General features: G+C 39.5%; 1 protein-coding gene across 1 annotated transcript; it reads left to right on the plus strand.

Annotated features, from left to right (window-relative positions):
* The first annotated feature begins 819 nt into the window (after positions 1-819).
* Positions 820-20256, plus strand: dcn (decorin). Its single transcript, XM_037696055.1, has 8 exons — positions 820-983; positions 7820-8052; positions 13481-13593; positions 15280-15493; positions 16116-16229; positions 16448-16541; positions 16735-16873; positions 18913-20256. The coding sequence occupies exons 2-8, from the start codon at positions 7839-7841 to the stop codon at positions 19111-19113; spliced, it is 1089 nt and encodes a 362-aa protein (XP_037551983.1). The 5' UTR covers positions 820-983; positions 7820-7838; the 3' UTR covers positions 19114-20256.
* The last annotated feature ends 2099 nt before the right edge of the window (positions 20257-22355 follow it).

Below are 22355 nucleotides of genomic sequence, written 5' to 3' on the forward strand. Positions count from 1 at the left end.
CCCTAAATCAGACAAGAACATTTCCTCTAAAACCTCCAGAAATTCCTTACAACAACATTTACGACGTTTACAGGCTGTTGTAAAAAGAACGGGGGGGGGGCTTTGCAGTGGTCAACAGAGCTTGTTCCAATTTCCTGTCCCAACTCTTAGATTTGTTGCCACCTTCAAATTCCAAATTACCTTATTTTTTCCACATAAAACACCACAATTTATTAATTTAAATATTTCAGAAGTTTACTATCTTCCATTGTGACTAAAATATGAATGTATGAGATCTGCAAATTGTAGCATTCTGATGTATTTAAATTTTACACAGCGTCCCAACTTTTCATCGTTGTAATTATAAGTTAGAATAAATTTTGCGTACGTTTTATTTATTTTTTATGCAATCAGTCAGAAGGCTGAATGTGAGTAAATGGGACTGGGAGAAAGCGAAAGAAAGAAAAGGAGTTTGTCTTTGCAGCTCTGTGAGCAAAGCTTCACAGGACCTATCATTACCAGATGTCCCAGTAAGAGGGACAGCTGGCCAAAACGCTGCCAATTTCCTCAAACTCTCTGCCTCTTTTTCTTCCTCTACCTTTCTTTCTCCCATTTTCTCTATTCTCGCTCTCCCTCTCACACACTCCCTGCTTTTTTCCCTCTTCTCCACTTCCAGCTGTTTTTGGCGCCCGCATCCAGAACGAGGGAAGTTCTCCACCAATTGTCTAAGTCCAGAGAGAGGAGCTCGGTGGTTGGACCCCACCCCCCTTTCTGTCTCTCCCCTCTCTGTGTGCTGTTGCTCCCCTTTTCCATGCGTTTTTCTCTCCTCCCCTTGTTGTGAGAGAGCACACCTGCTTGGTTTTGGCTGCTTGCGGTCCGATTCCAACGACCCCATAGGCCCTGTCAGACACTTTACAATCTCATCCCCTGACTTGACTGGATTTTGGAAGTCAAGCTCATCTCCCCGGCTTCAGTTCTCCCTGTCTGGCTTCTACTGAGAACAGGTAGGTCAATCTTTAATTTAATGAAACTTTGAATAGGCTTGGAACATTCTCTTTGGGGATCACTAAATTTCTGCATTATCTTATAGTTTTTTTGTTTTTTTTTGTTCCTTCCACAAGTGGGTTTGGAGATAAAAAATAACATCTGGGTCCACGTCTGCACGGATCTGTGTTCAAGACGATTTAAAGCGTCTTTCTCTTTTTATTAGGAATTATATTGCTTGTGTTGTAATGTTCCAGATACATTGCCAAGGCTTGTTCCCACCGCGCTCTTGATTTTGTGATGAGAGGCTTTAATCAGTCCAATCTGCATGCAGCACAGTGAAAAGAGCAGTGGCTTAGAAAGGGGGTGTGGTAGAGCTGCTCAGGCTGGTACTCCCCTTCTTTGCCAGAAAGTTTATTCTTTAGGCCTTTCAAAAGTTTCCAGAATATCCACATTGCACGTCCAGATGATGCTTTAGTTCTTCAGTTTGCAGCTTCAGCTTGAACCCATTTGTTGCATTCTGTGGAACTGGTTGAAGTCATTTGTTTGGATGGAATCAATATGTGCGTTTCTCAAACTGAGTGTTAAGAAATGCTCAAAGGGTTCCAGTAAACCTTTTGTTTTTCCACCCTCTGAGCAGAATTTTAAAGCACGTCTTTGTGTTGATTCACCTCATTACAGCTGGGATGGAAAAGTTGTTTGTGGGGCTCCTTGTACTTTCCATTTCAGCACTTTTTTTTTTAATTTTATGACTGCAACCAAACTATTTTAACCCCAGTCGTTTGTCTGCTCAGCAGTCGTGTTTCTAGTTATTATGAACCTCCTCTGTCCGACGGGGGCTTTTTGCTGCTGTGTTTTCACAGAAGCAGACCCAAATTGCTCAGGGCAACTTTAAAGTAAGCGTCTTTGAACAGGAGATGAATAAGGGTTCCACCTGGCAACACACATTGCAATCAATCCCATAATGGTGCAGCTTCCTCTATCAAAAAAAAAAAAAAAAAGGTCTTAAGACTCTGAGGTAACGTCACATCCCTGTTGCCATCAGAGCAAACTCTGAACGTGGCTCAACTTCACAGAAGAGCAACCCAACAGATCTTGAACAGAACTGGTGCTAATAAATAATAAACTTGGAGCAATAAAGTGTTTACACTTCTGAAATGAGCACACTGAAGGCTGGGGGAGACTCGGGTCTTGCAGACTTCATCTCTCCGAGTCAAAAAGAGCAAAACACCAAAGGGATCGAACTGACGTCAGCCACGAGGATTCTTTTTCCGCAACAAATATTCCTCACAAAGTTCAATATCTGAGCTTTTTTAGACAAAGTCTTAAAGTTCAAAAGGGAAAAGGAAATGCCAGAAGCTTTGGAGCAGCATGGAGCACAGACTGGATGGAGTGGGTGGAGCTGGGTCCATATCTGACTGATAATGGGACAGAGGTTGACCACAGCTCTTCTTGTGAAACCACTCAGTGAACTTCTCATTGCACTATAATATAATGCTTTTAAAGCCCCTAAATGATATTTTACTCATAGTGGGAATATTTTTCTTCAATTGCTGGCTTTAGACATAATTAACATAGTTCGTGTTGTCAACTAGATGCTTTGTAAAAGAGAAAAACAACTGGCAGATTGAAGACCAACCATTCTTTGCCATTTCAATGGTTAGATTAAAAAAAAGATGACTTATTTTCTTTCAGTTAGCATTAAGTATGTTTTTATGAAACCACATAGGACGAAAGCTTCAGTTCGTTTGCTGATGGATTGAAAAGGCTGCATGTGTTTTAAATGTCCCGTGGCCTTGTAAATACCTTCCAGTGATTAATTGCCGGTAGACGCTCTTCAGAGGCAGAAGCAGACCTGAGGGGAGTTACAGGGAAGGGGAAAGGTTGCAGACAAACGTGGGGCCTGGTACTTATCGCAAGCTTTCTGATTTCTTCTTCATAGTTTGATTTGGTCAAATGAAGTTTTCACACTTCAGTGGTTTGACTGGTCTTCCTGCAGGTATGAGTTTCTGAGCTTGTGCATCATGAAAGGCAGGAGAGGAGCGACAAGCAACGAAAGGAAAATTACTCTCCTCCCTCGTGCAAGTTCTGCTTCCTGTCTGGGAATCATTAAAGGACAGATTTGGGGAGGGTGTGGAGGGATAGGAAACAAAAAGGGGAAAGGATGGTGCTGTCAGAAAATGTCATCCTCCACGTCTTTTCTCTGGTCACTCATGTTGATAATAAATTCCTAAAATAAAATAAAAGAAAATCTAAACTTTTTGTAATTTTGTCACAACTTTCCAGATGTCACTTATAACAATAGTTTAATAGCATTTCTGCTGCATCAGCATGCACTTCCAAATCTGTTTCACTGTAAAATCCGTTGTTTTTAACCAAGTTGATTTAGTCGGTTGATACATTGCAAAGCAGTGGATGAGCACTCCGGTTCTTACTGGTTTGTCTTATAAATTAAGTCTGCTCCACTTCCATTTTAAACCCCTAAAGGAACCATCCCAACAGGACCCCGTCGTGTTACTGGAATCAGTCAGTGCTGACCTGAATCGTTGCACAAGGACTGTGGGATTGATGGTTTCATAAATAATGTATAGCCATGCAAATTTCACAGGTGTTTGATGAACACTGTCAACACATGTTCTAGCTAACGGCCAAAAATCCCTCCAAAATTAAACTGTAGGGCGTTCATAAAGCGATGCATCGTTTTCAAAGCTAACACTGATGAAACCTAAGGTTAGCTCAAAGTCATGTTCCAGCATGTTGCTTTGACAGCTCTCTGAGCTGAGCACACATGCACGGTGTTTGATGAGCTGGTGTTGAATGTACTGGGTTTGGAAGTGTGTGCACTGATGGAGGGGAAAGGGGGTGGGGTAGGAGAAGTGGCCATTTTGCTCATCTAGTGCATCTGAGCTGACTAGTAATGAAGGAACTGATGCCTAGAACACAGCAGGTTGTCTCCAGACCTTCATCCCAGCTGAGAAAGCCCTGAAAGGCATGGATTTCAACCAGTTTGGAAATATGCTGGCAATCTAGAGTAGCAGAAACACCATGAGTGACCACCTACATTTTATTACACATGTACTATTATTTATATAAAAAGGGTAAAATTGTCTCTTTTTTTACTTTAAATCCAAACACCCTCTAAAATATAAATTGCATAAACCTTACTTTGAAGCTCCACTTACAAAATGCCAGTTGATTTCTAAGCAATACGTTTCCAAAACTTGCCATTCCTGGTTTTATTTTATTGTGAGGTACAAAACAGTTTTATTTTTGTCTGTGCAAAAACATGCTAATAAAGAAATCACTGTCTTACCTGCCTGGCATCCATAAAGGTCTACTAAGAAATAAACAAAAGTCTGACAGATTGATTTCTGGACATAGAAAAATCCAACAAAGTTCAGTCAGGTCATCTGGACGGTTTCTTTCTTCTTCTTCTTCTTCTTTTTTGAGACATTTCGTCCATCATCCAAAGCACTTCATCAGTCAAGTGTGGGCTCCTCGAACTGTTTAAATCCTTTGGATGAAGGACGAAACATCTCAACAACAATAAAAAGAAACCGTCCAGATGACTTGACTGAACTTTGTTGGATATTCTACCTGGATTATTGAGCATGACCTTTGATGGTTTGAACCACTTTGGCTATGGCTGCCTCGGAGGAGTCGACAGGGGGACAGGGTGGGCTCCAGAAATCATCTTATCACCAGCAAACTGCTTGGTCCACTATGTGGGTTTGCTGCATGTGGGACTCAGTTTGTTGTGGCTCCTAGGACTGATGAAGTCCTTTGGATGAAGGATGAAACGTCCAAAAAATAAATGTCCAGATGACCTAACTGAACTTCGTTGGATTGATTTCTGGACTTGAGGAAAAAATATCAGAAATTCTGCATCAGTGCATTTCTATTTATGCACTAGTGAGCAAAGGTCAAAGCAAAGGTCAAAGCAGAAAGATTAGGCTCAGTAATCAGCAGTCAGCTATATTTTCTGTTTCTGGCTCCCAGGCTGCGTGGACACTTAGACTGTTTGACCCTTCAGAACAAGTCAAATGTGAGGAATTTACAACCTCACAGCAAGCTCAACCAATCTGGCAATGATCGATAGAGAAATATTTTCTTATTTTGGTGCTGCAGCGTTGGTGCCAAGTGTTTTGATTCCAATCTGGCTTCCAAAATGGCTCAAATAGCTATTGAAGAGCTAATACAATCACTGTTTGACCTTTGGATGCCTTGAATCTCCAAAGAAAACTGCAAACAAAGTTTTGGTTGGCTTGACCATCAGCTCTGCTTAGATAAGAGAACTAAACAGAACTGAGTTGAGTCAGGCTGTTGAACACTGAGGCCATCCTCTGGATCTGGTGTACGTCCAGACTGCAGCTTTTTATCATGCATCTACAGAGTTTTTAGACATTTGGGAAAACCATCTTTATTTTAAATACTGACACCATTCCTAATTCCAGTACAATTCCTCTGAGTATGGGAACGTGTGGACGTGCAGTCTGAAAGCGCTGCAGCGCCTGAAACAAAGACGAACAGTGTGAGGAAGCTCGGGCTGTTTTGTGGACTTGAACTCTAATTACTGCCTGCGCCGAGAGTCACCGAGCTGTGATGCCGATGGTTGACCTGAAGTGAACTTTAACTGGATTTACACCATGTCAGCACATCATTTTCTCCCCACTTTCCTTTCTCACACACTCTCTGTGAACTATTTAAAGATTTTAACCCACGCTTTCCCTGCATTTTACTGAATTATTCCTCCATATCAGATGCGTAGAGGTATAATGCGGTGAAGAGACGGTTGCATCCACGCACATTTAAAAAAATACGACTTTTTAATTAATGCTTTAGAACAGAGTAGCACACATTCAAATGAAAAAAATAAAAATCAAAGACGCAGCCCACGAGCATAATCCTTACAGAGCATATAAATCTACAGAAAGTTTGCTTTTAAGCTCAGTCAACTGATGGTTTTGGGACGGTTTCCTCATCCTGATCATGGTGTTTGGGTCAAGGTCCACTGCAGCTGCAGATCAAACCAGCCCTTCAATTATTGTGGCACCGCTTTGGAAGGAACAACCGGCATATTGCTGGCTTTTGTGTGTGTGAGAAAAAAAAATGCTGTACTGGAGCTAAAAGGTCAGGAAGTTTGTATAGACGTGTGCAGTGTGCCCGAGCTTAAGAGGCATATGTGTTTCCTTCTTGTGCTTTGGCTCACGCTAATAAAATGCTTGTCAAAATTAATAATACACCTTGTTTGAACAGAAGAAAAATGATTAATGGTTGCAACTGGAAAATTTGCTGCAACACGTTCCATGAGGGCAGCACGGTGGTGCAGTGGTGGAGCTGCTGCCTCTTTGAGAAGGTCACAGGATCACCTCCCCAGTTAGCGTTTGTCTGTATGGCGTTTGCATGTGCTCCCTGTGCACATGTGGGTTTTCTCCTGTCCCTGTAATGGACTGGAGACCTGTCCAGGGTGTCCCTGCCTCTCACAGTGGCTGCTGGAGACAAACACCAGCCCCCCCCCCCACGTGCACACCCAGTCACTTTTTGTGTTCAGTGGAAAAGGGGAAATAAATGCAGAGGACAACTAAAGTTGTAGAAGTCAGGCAAAAATAATGCATATCATTTCAAAAGCTTGAGCATCTCTCTCATCAAAACTAACCACAGGTAAAGATGGAATGAGTATTTAATTTCTTTACATTAACAAAAGTACTGGCACAAAGAAAGAACTTTAGGAATACTCCATCAAAGGTAGGAGTCCTCATCATCTGTGTCATGATCAGCAAGTTTGTTATTCTTCTTTTTGACATTTGATGTGAACAATTAGGAAATAAACCTTTAGTTGTTAAGTTTCCGTGATCTGGGCTGCGGCTATGGCGCAGGGGTTAAGAGCGTGGCCCATGTTCGAGGCTAGTCCTCATAGCGGCATTGCGGGTACGAATCCCAGTCCTGATGACCTATCCGCAATGTCTCTCCTACAACAAAAATTGGCCAGTAGAGCCGAAAAATAAAAAAGTTTCAGTGATCTACAAAAGGTCCCTCACCAAAGATTATTTTTCCTAAGCTCATAGAAGGTGAAGTATGGACATGAACAGATCACGAGCAGCTATTCCGACCAACAAACAGGAGGATCTGACAGAGTCTGAGTAAAACCAAGGAGCTTATATACACAGGGAATGGGTGGTTAGTGATGGAGAACAGGTGTACTGATTACCAACGAGGGTGTAGAGGGCGAGGAAATAACAACTGAGGAGAACGCCGAGCAAGAGAAGCACCTCATGATACCAAAACAACAAAAAACAGACTGAAAACACTAAATCTTTGACCCCATAACAATCTACTGTCTGAATGTAACAAAGTAGAATGAAACGGAAATACTCAAGTAATGTATTAATACTTCACATTGTACTATTTATTCATAAATACTTCACGTAAGTGCCAGTTTTTGAACAATCGTGTTTTGTTTTTAATCCTTCTAAATTCCGCTGAAGCTGTCTTTTCTGGTAAAAGCAGAATTGTGAAATGTTTTTATTTGGCAGCGCAGCGGTCCATGCTCTGTGACTTTTCACCTTCTGCCAGAAACAGACCAGAGTACTGTGGTATTTGTCCAACCTCAATAAAGTTTTTCACCGATGTGTTTAACCATGTTCCTGCTCTTCTCACCTTTTGTTTGTAGCTTCTGGGTTGGAGTTTTCCTCGTTTAGCTTCTCTCACACTACATCTTTCTGTCTGTCTTTGATTAGCTGCAGAAATACAATGATACAAGTGATAATAAAAGATCTTTACTGTTTTTTATATTACAGTGCGAGATGTTTCAATAGCAGGAATAATTTCAGTTTCTCATATATCCTGATTCCTGCAGGCTCTCTGCTTGTGGCACCATGAGGACGGCCTGTCTCTCTTTGCTCCTGGTCACGGCCTGCTGGGCTCTGCCCTTCCATCAAACTGGTTTCCTAGAGTTTATGATGGAAGATGAACCTGGATCAGGCGTGATCTTACCGCCTGAAGAACCTGAACCTCCTAAGGTCACTGAAGAGCCCAAGTGCCCATTCAGATGCCAGTGCCACCTGCGTGTGATCCAGTGCTCCGACCTCGGTAAGACACACACCTGCAAGGGATACAAATTTGAAAAATCTTAAATTTTTTCTGAATGTATTGCAATAAGAGTCTTAACTGGAGTTAGTGGGAGAGATCATATCTCTCCAGTTTTAGCTTCACTCCATTGGCTCCCTGTCAAATCCAGAATTGAATTCAAAATCTTACTTTTAACCTACAAAGCCCTCAACAACCTAGCTCCATCTTATATTAGAGATCTTATTGTTCCATATTTTCCTAACAGAGCACTTCACTTTCAGACTGCAGGCTTACTTGTGGTTCCTAGAGTTTCCAAAAGCAGAATAGGAGGAAGATCTTTCAGTTATCAGAATCCTCTCTTGTGGAACCAACTTCTAGTTTCTGTCCATGAGGCTGACACATGGTCCAATTTTAAGACTGGGATTAGGACTTTCCTTTTTGATAAATCCTATAGTTAGGGTTGACTTGTTATGCTGTTATAAACTTAGACTACAAGAGGACAAATTGACCTAATTTCCTTAAATGAATTGTTAAAATTTAATAGTTTTCATTTGATACCATTTCTATTTTAACATGTAATTCTTGACCTGCCATTGTTTATCTGTTCCTACCAAACCCAGCTGGTCGAAGCGGATGGTCGCTTGTCCTGAGCCTTGTTCTGCTAAAGGTTTCTTCCTCATGCAGGAGTTTTTCCTTTCCACTGTCACCTTTGTGCTTGCTCAAGATGAGAGTCTGTAGCTATGTTTACATGGACATCAGCAATCGGATTAAACGGCCATTCGGATAAAATGTGTCATGTAAACCTCTCATTCAGATTATTCTTTGTTGATTCAGCTCGATCCAAATTAATTTGTAATCCAAATGAGAGGGGTAATTTATGCCGATTCATAATCCGAACATTGTGCATGTAAACACTTAATCTGATCATTTTATTCCGATCGTGGAAAACTGACCTGACTGTGCGACCTATGTCTACCTCACGTATTTCCGCCTGGCTAGATGCTAATATGCTCATCGTGAACAGATTGTGCCCATGTACACAATACATTTGGATTATTTTATCTGAATACATTTCAATCCAATCAAAGAATTTTGCGCATGTAAACATAGTTTGCGATGAAGTAAATTCAAAGCCGTCTGCTCCTTAGATAAATAATGTTATTAACTTACTTTTTACGTATATGAATGTTTCTGTTCAGTGCCCTGAGATGACTTCTGTTATGACTTGTTGCTATTTAAATAAACGGAATTGAACTGAATTGAATAATCCAGACACTGGTTGAATAATGGGTTTTATTTGGGCTTCTTGTTACCATATTAATTTCAACAAAAAGCCCAAATTGAAAATCTAAATCCCTCCGTATGCCTGGTAATCTGTTCAAAACCTTTAATCATCATACAACAGATGACAAATAAATATATATATATTTTTTTTTCTTATATTAAGAAAAATTAAGGAATACACAATTACACTATGGATTTGTAAAAGTAGGACATCTTCAAGTTTAGTGAGCAGCAGACACATGCTGTGCTATTAACTGAGGTTTTGATTAACTGTGGCAAACTTCTTTTATATCCTACACCAAGTAGTTCTACCACGATGGATTTGTTTACCCCAATTTAAGTTGTTTTGGTGCCTAAACCTCACCAAACCAGCACCAAAAAAATGTCTGCAGGAGTCTAAAACTGTTGAAGACTGAAACTGCAAAATACCCGCTCTACCCAGGAGTTCAATCCATGTCTCTTTGTAGAAAAATGTAATTCTTAGTGTCTTTTATTTTCCACCAAAAGTGCCTTTTGCATGTCTTAATATTCCCTGAAATGCGTCAGGAGATGCGCTTCTTCTCCAGAACAGAAAAGCCATGTACCCTCCCCCACCTGAAATACTTTCATTTAGTACGGTTTCTGTCAGAACCTGCAAACGTGTAATTTCTGCACCGTATGCGTCTCCGTCCCATTGCGACAACAGTCGGACTTTTTAGTTGACGTGTTTGTGTGAAGTCCGCTTCCACCCCCGCCTCCTCCATTTTCTTTGTTCCTCCTTCGTTAAGCATGTTGGAGCATTCGCTGTCTGAATCACCAAAGGGGAACTTTTGTTTCAAAGCATTTCCCAATCAGTTGAATTTGCACACATTTGCAGACATGGAACTGGGATTGGAATGGAATCCAGTCAAGAGAGGAAAAACTAAATAATCTGATGATTTTTTTTTTTATGTTGCATTTTATTCTAGATGCTGGGATTAGATGCTCTACTGTACTTCTTCTAATCTGAGTAAGAACGGAATAAAGTGTTAACGTCCTCCTCTCTTTAACCCAAACCTTCTGGATCATTTAAAAGTTGTACTGTATTGTTTTCCACATGACTGCGAAGTCCTCTGAAGCCAGTGTTGATATGTTAATCACTCCCAGATGCTGCGAGTCTTACTTCACTTCCTGTAACAACTGCTTTATCAGCTCTTTCAAGGCCGTTTGTCGTAAACACCGGAGAAGATTAAAGGTTAGCTTGGACTTTGGAAACTCCTGAATAAACCTCGGAGCCTCAAAAATCCAACAAGCGTTTTTCGATGTTGAGCTTACAAATGACTAAGGACTACTTTTATGATTCAGCAGAGTCAAAACAATTTATTCAGCTGCCATCTTAGATGTTTAGAGCTAACCTGCGGTGTTTGTGTAATCTGATGTACAGCGTAAGCCGCAGTTTGGCTCATCTCAGCAAACACTGCTACAGAAAAAAAAACTCACTTTAGTTATTTTTTCTCCCGATAAATAAAAAGTGCAGTTGATAGTTTTTTGGCTCACGTGTTGTTTGGAAAGGGAGAGGCATGTTCTTTGGGGTAAATTAGGAAGGGAGGGATACCGACAGGGGATTCTGTGATGATAAAATAAAAAGGATTAGACAGACATAAGCAAACGAGAAATGTTTGGGATTCAGAGGAGCAATCGGAGCGTGAACTTTGAGCAGAATGTGTATGCAATCAATCAGATGAGCAGTTGGGTTCAATCATCAGCTTACAGCCAGGTGGTCAAACAGAAATGATGGTCAGCGAAAGATTACATCATCCGTCCACTTGGGTCAGATATCAGCAACATGTCCCCACAGACAAAACCCCGACACCTCGATTCTCCAGTCCTGCTCGAGCATCTGCTCCCCAGACCAGCTGGCATACACACCAACACACAGGAATACACATCTGTGTTTAAACGCACACCAATGTGCTGAAAATACATGCATTTACAAAAAATATGGATTCTTTATTTGTTGTAAAACGTTTGCAGCAAAGTGTATTCAAAAACAACGTGCAAACACTGTGATTATCTAGAAAATGTATTTAATTAATAAAAACCTTTGCCAATTAGAGGCTGCACATTTCGATCTCAGTAAAATGAATAAATGTTCACATGCGCCATTGGTTTATTTTGATCTTCGTGGTTTTGTTGGAAGTTATTTTATATAAACTAAGAGGTTAATAAATAACCATTGGAACAAATGAAGATATAAACTAAAATAAAAATATTTCTGTGCACAGCTGCTGAATACATAACCAAGTCCTTCAGGATTTCTGACAGTTTGGATCAAATCAACTCGCCTTGCTTATTCACAAAGAAAAACAAGTGTTGCACATTCAAACTCTAAACTACTGCAGCTGAGAAGGAAAAAAGCTGAGTGAAATACTTTAAACTTGTCAGTTTTTTGTGACTGCAGCACATTTTGTGTCATGTGACCGAATCATCGTCTCAGCAGGGGTTGCATTGCTTTGGAAGATGAAGTTACCGTATTTTCTGCCGTACACGTCGCACCACCCTGTAAGTCGCATCAGTCCAAATATGTCTAATGAAGTGGAAAAATCCATAAATGCATCGCTTCGCCGTATACATCGCATCTATTATGCGTCACCGCTGACAACCTGGAAATGTGGGCCGGTGTTGTGCCAAAAATCGATTGGCTGCCAAATGGCAGCCGCGTGCACAGGAGGACTTTAACAAGAATTTAACAAGATTAACGCTTAAAAACAATTATTTGTTTGCTCGAAAGTATATCAAAGATGTGTCTCAGTTGAACTTTTACTTAATAAATGCACTTTAATTGTCAAATTAGCTGCATTTTATCCGGGTGGCGCAGCAAAATTAAACTGATTTGACGGTTGCTCCAGGCAAGCTGGACAAAGGTAGCAACTATGGCAAGCCGATTGTGTCATTAATAGCCACTTGTACCTGTTGCATGACAACAGCATGCCATACAACTCGAGTTCCATCTAGCGGCTGAAAATGATAGTGTTCAATATTTTCCATCAGAATGAATGAAAACGGTCATATCTCAGCCAAAAATGGGTTTATAAATTTGGGAAAATCCATAAATATCTTGCTTCTGCATATAAGTCGCAGGGTATGCAATTTTTTCAAAAAACTACAACCTATAGGACGAAAAATACAGTCGTTGTTTTACTGTAAATTGCAATAAACATATAACATAAAATAAAAAAGGCTTATCCTTGTGCTTCAACTAAACTTTTTAATTTTTCATAAAATCCGTTGTACAATGGCAGAAATTCATTTTATTCACTTGAACACTTTGAACCCACCTTCAAGTAACACTAAAACAAGTTTTTGCAGCAGATCCTGTAACTGTCTGACTTTCTGAAAAGAACAATGAAAAGTGACAGACTGTGCTGTAATGGCGGTGTCGACCACAAACAGCTGCGATGGTTTATGGGTCATTCACTGCCGAGCTGGAAAAGCTGACAGGAACACAAACCAACTGAGAGGTAATGTTTGGGTGAGCTGAAGAGAAGTCATCACAAGTTTTTGAGCCAAAACCTGTCCAGAAATATGTACTTGTGTGTACGAGAGACACAAAGTGAGCTCTTCTTTGTTAAACAGTTTATTATATCACGTTTTGTCAACTTCTGTCACACAGCAACGACAAACATTTGGTGTTTGCTCAGTTTCTTTAACGGTCCAAGTCTTTAACAAAAGGTGATTTGTTTTTTTGTCTTTGTATCTCATGTGTGCCAAATAAAACTAGTTCTGTGTGACTTTCCTGTCCAGGTATGCACTTGCTTATTTTCTCCAGAGGAAATTTGTTTTAAGCTCAATTTGCACCATATGCCCCTTGAACACATCGAAAAGTCATTTCATCTCTCTTAAATTCCACTTTTTTTTTTAAAGTGGGAATTTTTTTTTAAAGGTTCTCTTTTTTTAATCTGTTAAAATATTAATGAGAGAATAAGTAAAAGCCAAAAATCAGAAGAAAATAAAACATCTAAACACTTTGACACAACCACCTGATTTAAAAGGCTCAGTTTCCATCACCCACCGATATTTTGGGAAAATGAAACAGTTATAAATAAATATATTTGGTCTGTTTCGGTCTTGTTCTGAAGGTTTTAATATTTGCTGTCGTCCAAACAGCTCATTCAGTTCTTTTCCTTCTTGTTGATTTCCTCATCAGGGCTGAAGTCAGTTCCTGGAGACATCCCTGATGACGCCACGCTGCTGGACCTGCAGAACAACAAGATCACTGAGATCAAGGAGAATGACTTCAAGAACCTGAAAGGACTACACGTAATAAACATTTCAGATTCATTCAATCACTTCGTGTCCACTGCTTGGGTTTGTCCCAAATTTGCGCACTGTATAATCCATGTATACAGCTTCTTCTGAAATGCAAATCAAGAGTTTCACATTTCATTTAAATCAGCAAAAAACTTCTAATCAAAAGGAAACAGATCTAGTTGTGCTTTTTCCCCTCTGCAGCATATTTCGTATAAAAAGCAGAGGAAGAATAATCTTTGTGGTAGTTGAGAAAGTGGTACTTTTAAATATTTGGTCAATGTGGGGAAAAGGTTTATGGTAATTAAAAACTTTTTCTATAAATTTTCTCACCTCTCAAAGAAAATTGGACCTCTAAACCAAACAAATAAAAACAGCCTTTCAGTGGCTTAAAAAAAATGTATATAGCTGCTGAAAATAAGTAGAGAAGAATCTTGACTTGATAATTAAGCTGTCAAAAAATGTCAAACATTTACCAAATTAGAGTTAAATTCAGTCCATTTTGTCGACGTCACATTCAACCAAAACATCTCCTCTTTCTCAGCCAGCCAAAACACCCAGAATAAAGCAACACCCCTCTGGTTTCCAGCTGCGAGGAAAATATTCACCCAAAAGGTCTTCTAGCCACATGTCTCCTGACCTTCATGCAGTAAATACCTTTCTCTGACAGCCAAGGCCGTTTCCAATGTATTGGAAAAGACCACATACCATACATTGCATGCTGTCCCGTTTCCAGCAAAAATGTGTTTTGGAGGATAACTGAACTTGGATTTAAGTACCAAGTCAGAGAATCCAACAGAAAATGTGTTCAAGGAATATTGTCTGGACTAAATGTCTTATTACAAACCTCAATGCATTTAGGTATAGAAGAAATAAGTTTAAACAAATAAGGGTAAAGTTACAAAAGTACTTCAAACACCATAAAAATGAGACACCTAAACTAGAGCAAAACTTATTTAACAATTGCAGCTGTACCCAGATAAAAGGACCGAGGAGAACAGATACCAAGACTCAGAATGAATTTACAGTGTTTTATTTACAAGTGGTAAAGTATGCAACAAGCCAGGGATGGAGCTGGAACCCTGAAGAGCAAAGAGATGATTAGTGGTCTTGTAGGCAGGAGTGACAATGTTATTGTTGATCTTTCTTACAATGGAGGTCGGAGTCAGTATTGGGGAAAGTTGACCCAAATGGTGAAGAAGGTGTATGTCTGAACAATGGCATGCGATAGGCAAGTGGTAGGAATGTGTGGAGGCAGGTGAAGAGGCACAGAGGAGCTCGAGGTCCACAGAGGAAGATCCAAGAAACAGGAGGACATCAGGGATTAATCGCTGGAGGCTCGGAGAGCATACAAGTCATTAATATTTAGTTTCAGTCACAAGTAAAAGGCTAGGACAGAACTATCGTTGGCAGGTAATGCTCCAGCGCTGGCTGAATGTCTTCTGCAGCCTTTTATGCTCCTCATGCTCATCAAGTCGATGATCCTCAGGTGCTGCTGATTAGAGTCTGGCTGTGGGTGCAGGAGCTGGCAGAGCAGGACTCCCACAATTTGTAACCAAAAACCATCTCTATTGATGTATTAAGTTCATATTTTTTATCCAATTTCGTTACCACATCGTTTTTTTGTGAAGTAGCAATATACCCTAAGAGGTAAAATTACAGTATTTTAGTCCTTTTTACTGTTATTCCTCATTTTAGGCTCTTATCCTGGTGAACAACAAGATCACCGTCATCCACGCCAAAGCTCTCAACCCTCTGACGAAGCTGCAGCGCCTCTATCTGTCGAAGAACTTGCTGAAGGACATGCCGGCCAACATGCCCAAGAGCCTGCAGGAGCTTCGAATCCACGAGAACGAGATTAGCAAGATCAAGAAGGCCTCCTTCCAGGGAATGTCTCACATGATCGTCATGGGTATGAGACAAATTTTTTTTAAAATTAGTTTCAAAATACGCATAAAAATGTAGATCTTGGCAACTATGGCAAGCACAAAGCCAAACTTGTTGGCAGCAGCCCGCCAGTAAAAGCAATGATTTTGTTTTGGATGTTTGGATTTGGATTAGTTTTGATTATAATCTGCACATTTGGTCCCATTCTATGGAACAATGACTCGTGTGGGCAACAGGAAGACTTGGTTCAGTTACAGTACAAGGACTTCAGCCAGGGAATTTAGGCCAATAATGGTGGCTAAGCCTGTGCCATGTTATTTCTTCTGACCTGTTGGATATGTATCAGGAGCTGGCTAAATCATTTTGGTTAGCTAGCTAGGAAGTAGGAAATTTCTCATTGTGGTGACCAGTTCGTTTTGTTTTTTTTCCTTGAAGACTTGATTCAAGAACTGGAGATACGATTCACTCTTTGTCATGTTAAATACAATAATAAGAAATTTGGTATTCCACAGTTAGAAAGTGGGAAACCTGGTTGCATGTTTATGTCCTGCTCAAGACTAATAAGCTAGCTCTTAGTTTTCCTTTACTTTAGTATCTTCTTATGTGTGTACTTTCAGTTATTATTTTGTTCACTCTTGTGTTTCCAGAGCTTGGATCCAACCCTCTGAAAAGTGCCGGAGTTGAGGCCAATGCTTTTGCTGACCTGAAAAAGGTCTCTTACATTCGAATTGCAGACACCAACATCACAGACATTCCCAAAGGTAAATATCTCATGATTACTTCAAGTAATTGTAAAATAAATGGATAAATAAAAATAACAATAAACAGAGCTACAAAGAAGCCTTCCTTTAGATTTCATAGACAAAAAAAAAAAAAAACACTTCTGAAGTAGTTTCATAATGTCACATTAGATTGAAGTTAGTTGCTATTTAAGTTGTTTCTTTTCTCTTGCTGTTAATCCCTTTCTTTTCTGTGGCAGGTCTGCCCAGCTCTCTCTCTGAGCTTCACTTGGATGGAAACAAGATCACCAAAGTGACATCTGAAGGTCTAAAAGGTTTGAAGAACCTGGCCAAGTAATAACCGTCTAAGTTCTCCATTTGAAGCAAATGCATCATTTTCTGCAGTGATACAATGACATCCTAAACTAACCACCTGTAACAGTTTATTGCATTGATAACATAATGACGTTTTTCAGAAGCTTTAAAACAAACTCCTGTTCCTTGTTATTCCTTACATGACTCATCCATGTGCTGATATTCCTCGCAGGCTTGGACTGAGCTACAATGAGATCAGCTCTGTGGAAAATGGCTCTCTGGCTAACGTGCCGCATCTGCGAGAGCTGCACCTCGACAACAATGCCCTGATCAGCATTCCTCCTGGCCTGCCTGATCATAAGTACATCCAGGTATACACACAGGTTTTATAACATCATATTTAAGTTATTTGAATGTCACAATGTCATTAAGTCCTATATTGTTCCCGAGAAAGTTGTAATTCCATATACTAGGGATGCACGATATTGGATTTTTGGCCGATATCCAATATGCCGATATGTTAAAACTTATTTGGCCGATAACCGATGCTGATACAGATATTGTATATATGTTCCTTTGTCAAAACAGAGCCCTCTTATTTTGGCTTATTTGCTACAAAAAATGTGCAACAGCTGTAAGAGCTGGTGACACATATTCAGTAACAGCCATATGATATGAATAGCACTTTAATTTGTATTAAATGAAAAGTGTTAAATGTTATTTATTAGCATTAGTCACCTGCGATGCTGTCTCACTTATGGAGGCTTGTTCCAGGTTCCTAGCTGCAGTGTGGGATCCTCTGCACTCCTGTGCATGAAGGACAGCCTTTTTAGGTTCAATGTTTTTGTCTATCCATTGTGACGTAAGACTAATCATGCTAACGAGGCTAACACGACGTCCAAATGTCTGTGGTAAAACTCACCCAACAAGTCATGCTATCCGCTATTAGGTTCTCAATGACGTCGGAAATAACGGCTTGTAACTCGGGTAACGTTACATTAGAAAAATATCTCCGACTGGGGACGATGTAGCGAGGCTCAACATAGTCCATAAATCTTTGGAATCCGACATCCTCACCAACAAAAAAAATAAAACTTCCATACCGCCAACATTTTGAAATTCCCTCTCCGCCGTGAGATCGGGTTGGTGCACGTGACGTCATCACGTTGTGCTGCCACTGCAGGCAAAAACAGTGCCTTTTATGTCGACGAGTTATTTTAATGGAATGGCCGATGTCCGATACTGAACTTTAACGCTAATATCAGCCAATACCGATACCATGCTGATAATATCGTGCATCCCTACCATATACCCAAAACATTGTTTCTCATGTCTCAACAAAACAAAGTTCATGACATACAGTTTTTGCTTCTGGTTTGTTTAGGTTCAACTACCAGATTAAAATAACCAAAATTTTAATAACTAAAGCTACTTAAGTAGATACAGTAGATGGCTTTTGTACCATATTGGATCAATTTTGCAACATATAGGGTCATGTCAAAAATAACTCCCAAGTTGAGGGAGAGCTGCTGCTTTAAGCAAAGAGTTTAACCCTCCTGCTGCCCTTGGGTCAAAATGGCCCAGAAGACCCTAAACTTAACACTGAGGCCTCATGTGCTCTTGTTTAGTGTCTACTTCAAAAGTGAGGTAAAATGGAGTGAGATCTTGACACATAAATTAGAGCAATGCAGTATTTTTGTAATCACTGCACAATTGTGGTAAAGAAAGAGCTTTGATTTACCAATCAAACACATTTAAGCCGTTCTAGAGAAATGAGACCAAAACCTTTGACCCACAAGGGACTTGCAACATAAAAAGTGACTGAATTATTCATTCTTATCAATACTGCTGATAGGCAAAAATCAGCAGTAATTTAAAATATATATATTTCTGGAGATCATCTCAAGGACTCCTACCTGGTGTTTCATGGCCCACAGGGGAGCGGTCTTGACCCAAACTTCGAGACAAAATTAGCTTTTTTTCCATACACCTTAGTGAGAAAGTAGGAAGCTTTACCATGCAGGAGGACCAAGAAAAAGAGCTTTGTAACTTTCCCATTTAAGGAAACCAGTTGGATTAGTAGTAGGCAAGAATGCATTTGTGACTTCTTATCCCACAAAAAGAAACCCTTGTTGTAAAACCAAGAGAGATTATATCCAACGGCAGACTTGGTAACGCTTTGGTTTCCCCCTGCAGAAGAATCTGGGAATGTCTGTCCAGATTTGTCCACTCAACTTAATCTTGAATCAGCTATAGGAAACTGACAAAAATATTTCACTTGAGCTGTTATCATTCATCTTGACACATATCATTATCAGTTTTATTTGCTTTAGTTCGATAAACTGTAATTATTGCTAAAGGCGTCTCATTCAGTAACCAAATGCTGCCATTACATAAATCCCCTCTCCAGGTGGTCTACCTCCATGCCAACAAGATTGCTGCTGTGGGAACAGAGGACTTCTGTCCCCCTGGCTTCAACACCAAGAAGGCCATGTACTCTGGCATCAGCCTGTTCAGCAACCCCGTCCCTTACTGGGAAGTTCAACCGATCACCTTCCGCTGTGTTTTTGACCGCTCTGCTATCCAACTCGGAAACTACAGGAAGAAGTAGAGCCGAGCGTCGCTACAAGGAAGAGTGTGTTTGTAGATGAGCGCATGAAAGATTTGTGTGTTAGACCAAACCCCCGCAACACTGACCCCCTTCATTTCCAACACCGCCACCTCCTGAATAATAATAATATTAATATACACTCACAATTCAACACTTTACTGCACATGAACCTAGAACCCAACATAATCATTTACAATATCTAGCTTCAAGGATTCAGTTATACACAAAACTTATGGTGGCACTCCAAAACACAACATATCAGTCACAGAACCAGTTAAGCAAACATACATTTCAGTGTTCTTGTGTTCTTGTTCTTAAATGCAGAAATGAACCAAAACCAAAAGATTTTAAACCTCACTTAGTGGAACAAAAGCTACAGATCTGGGTTTGATTGCATTTTTCAACTGAAGCAGGCCTGTAGAGCAGGCAGCAAGGGGAATCTGTGTTTAAATCGTTGTTAACCTGTTTTTAGAATGTATTAGATTTTTTCTGTGCAAGAGGAAGAGCATTCAGAGTGAAACATTGATTATTGTGAAAGAACTGAAGTTTCTATTTGTATTGAGCTCAATTCAAGTAGAGATAAAAGCAACAATGACTTCTGCCATGTTGGGCTTTTTTGTGCTTCTGTGCTGTTTTAGTTGTTAAAGTTTTTTTTGTTTGTTTGTTTTTTACCATTTTCTGCATTTCATTCATCCATGTCTGTTTGTTTTCTCCAAACAAGTTGAAAACAGCTTCAAAACTTCAGAATAAATCATATATTTCGAAAATCAAAAGCCATTCCCAAAAATTATATGCATGCTTTTAATTATTTTTGCCTTTCAACATGAACTGAATGCTTTTCTGGACTCTTTTGTTAATTTGTTTGTGTTTCTCTATTTTTATTTGCTTGCCCTTTATTTCTTTTTCTTAACAGTCAAGAAAAATTGGAGGGTGCATCCGCAGCACTCATGTTGGTGTGAATGTTTTCTGTATAGGCGCTGTATATAAACGCTGTATAAAAAGAAATCTCATTGCTTAAAGGCACAAGCACTTACCATTGCTCAGACTTAATATATCTGCAACAAAGGTGTTTCTCTTTTTTTCCCCGGAGCAGGGGCTCCAGCTAAGGTGTCCTGAATAAAATAAAAATACTAATAAAAAGCAGCAGTTTTCTTCATGTTTGAAAAAAACTTAAATTTGCATCATCATCAATGGGGCTTCAGGGGACTAGATGGCATTGCACCACGAACTCAAAGGCAGAAAAGACAGGATAAGTACTAAAAGACAAGACAGGGAACTATATACATCTATCCATCCATCCATCCATCCATCTATCTACATATATGTACACACAAAACATAAAAAATTGTCAAAATAGGCAGTGTGGTTTCCAGAAGTGTTCGGAATTTGCTGTTTATTTAAGAGATTTTTAGAAAAACATGCATTAAAAAAAGTTTCATTTTGGATGCGTTGTATGTAATAATAATAATGAGAAATATTAACGATTTTTAAAAAATGAAATAAGAGTGGTTCTCCACATATTTCTACCTTATGGGCACTTCAAAGCTGATCTATCCCTTCTATCACATCCTTCCTGTGAACAAAAGCAATCATTTCTTGCCATCTGGCAACAATAAGTCACATTACAGATGTGCCGCCGTGCCACAGAAACTACTCTCCTGCCAGAGTCAACATGGGTCAGATTTTTTTTTTTTTTTTTTTCAAGAATTGCACAGTGGAGTCGAATCACCAAGTTCAAGCACCCAGAAAGATGAGCTTTAGAAACACTGGATCTAAACTTTTAGAACTTTAATTATGACATATTTAAAGTTTCACATTCTTTGCTAAATGATAATAAAATCTGCTGGCTTGTAATGACCTCAAGTGCAGTTTTCATGCGCAGATGTTAACACTGGAAACCAACTGGACAGGATGCACTGCACCCCTTCATATTACTTTGTATATGGCTCTATATATACTAATAATGAACACAGTCAGTATACAGTCATCCAGCCACCATGTTTTTGGTTTGTGGGAGGAAACCTGTGCTCCCACGATACATCATACAGACACACAGGGAACAAGCAGGGAAGCACTTTCAGTTAGAGACTTTATAGCTATGAAGTGACAAAGTGGGACAAAGATTAAGCTATTCAGTTTCAGAAGTTTGGGTAAGATGAATAAGAACAGAGAAAGGAGTGGTACGGAGAAAAACTAAGTTATTTTAGTTTTACTAGCTTCTGTGTTTACCCTCCTACTCACATCGGTGGGTTTTGTGGTTATATATGTTTGCACAAGGAATGTTTATGGTCTGTGCACGCTACAGATTTATAATTCTTAAATCATTTAGCCCATTCTATTCAGAAAATGTAAGTAAATCAATTAAATGAAGTCCCACGAGATTTTTAATGACTGAGACTCAAGTTTAATGATTCACGTTTATTAACTTATTTAGAGTACCTCACACCTTCAGTTCTATGATATAGTATAAAAACACATGAAATAAGTTAAATACTGAACCCTAGGGTATTCTAAGTGGTGTCTATTTTATTATCACTATCCTGGGATTATAAAACAGTTATCATTTTGTTTGTCCATTTATCTCAACAATGGCTACTGTTAAAAATGGGACAACTTCATAGTGACTTGTTGGTTGATTCCAGTCCAAAAGTCAGTCTTTTCTACAAGTTTACATTAATTTATCAGTCTAATGAGCCAGATCTGAAAACAAAATATGGAATAATTAACTTGCAATTAAAAAAAAAAAGTTTTAAATTTTAATAAAGCCTACTAAGTCAGGTTCAGGTACTCAAACATTTAGTTCATGAATATTTATGGCAATATGTTGCCATTTTGTTGTTCATTCCTAATAGCGCAATGGTTTTATTTACCTTAAACCAATTTACTTTTTAACGCAAGATGCAACAATTTGTTTTTACTACTGCCCAGTTTTCCCCCATATATTTTCTACAGTAGCCCAGAAGGCACAAACCAGAAGACAGGCTCTGTAAACATCTATTATTTTTACATATCCAATTCTTCAGAGCACATATTGTAAGCAGCAAGGATAAAAAAGGTAAATAAGACTCAAATAAGGAGGAGTAAAAATGTGAAAAACATTTTTCCTCTTCACTAAACTTGAAGTAACATATGGAGATGATCCTTGCCCCCCCCCCCCCCCCCCCCCCCCCCACCCCCCCCCGCACAACCCACACACCCCAAGAAGCAAAAAGAAAATCAGATAAGACAAAAGAAGGAAAATT

The sequence above is a fragment of the Nematolebias whitei genome, chromosome 22 (assembly GCF_014905685.2).
Source record: "Nematolebias whitei isolate Nwh7 chromosome 22, NemWhi1, whole genome shotgun sequence".
Taxonomy (NCBI): domain Eukaryota; kingdom Metazoa; phylum Chordata; class Actinopteri; order Cyprinodontiformes; family Rivulidae; genus Nematolebias; species Nematolebias whitei.

What these genes read in the sequence shown, in the direction of transcription:
- dcn (XM_037696055.1), top strand. Translation starts at nt 7,839, where the DNA reads ATGAGGACGGCCTGTCTCTCTTTGCTCCTGGTCACGGCCTGCTGGGCT. An exon ending in GATCCAGTGCTCCGACCTCG is followed by an intron (nt 8,053 to 13,480) that starts GTAAGACACACA and finishes TTTCCTCATCAG; the next exon opens with GGCTGAAGTCAGTTCCTGGA. An exon ending in AGAACCTGAAAGGACTACAC is followed by an intron (nt 13,594 to 15,279) that starts GTAATAAACATT and finishes TCCTCATTTTAG; the next exon opens with GCTCTTATCCTGGTGAACAA.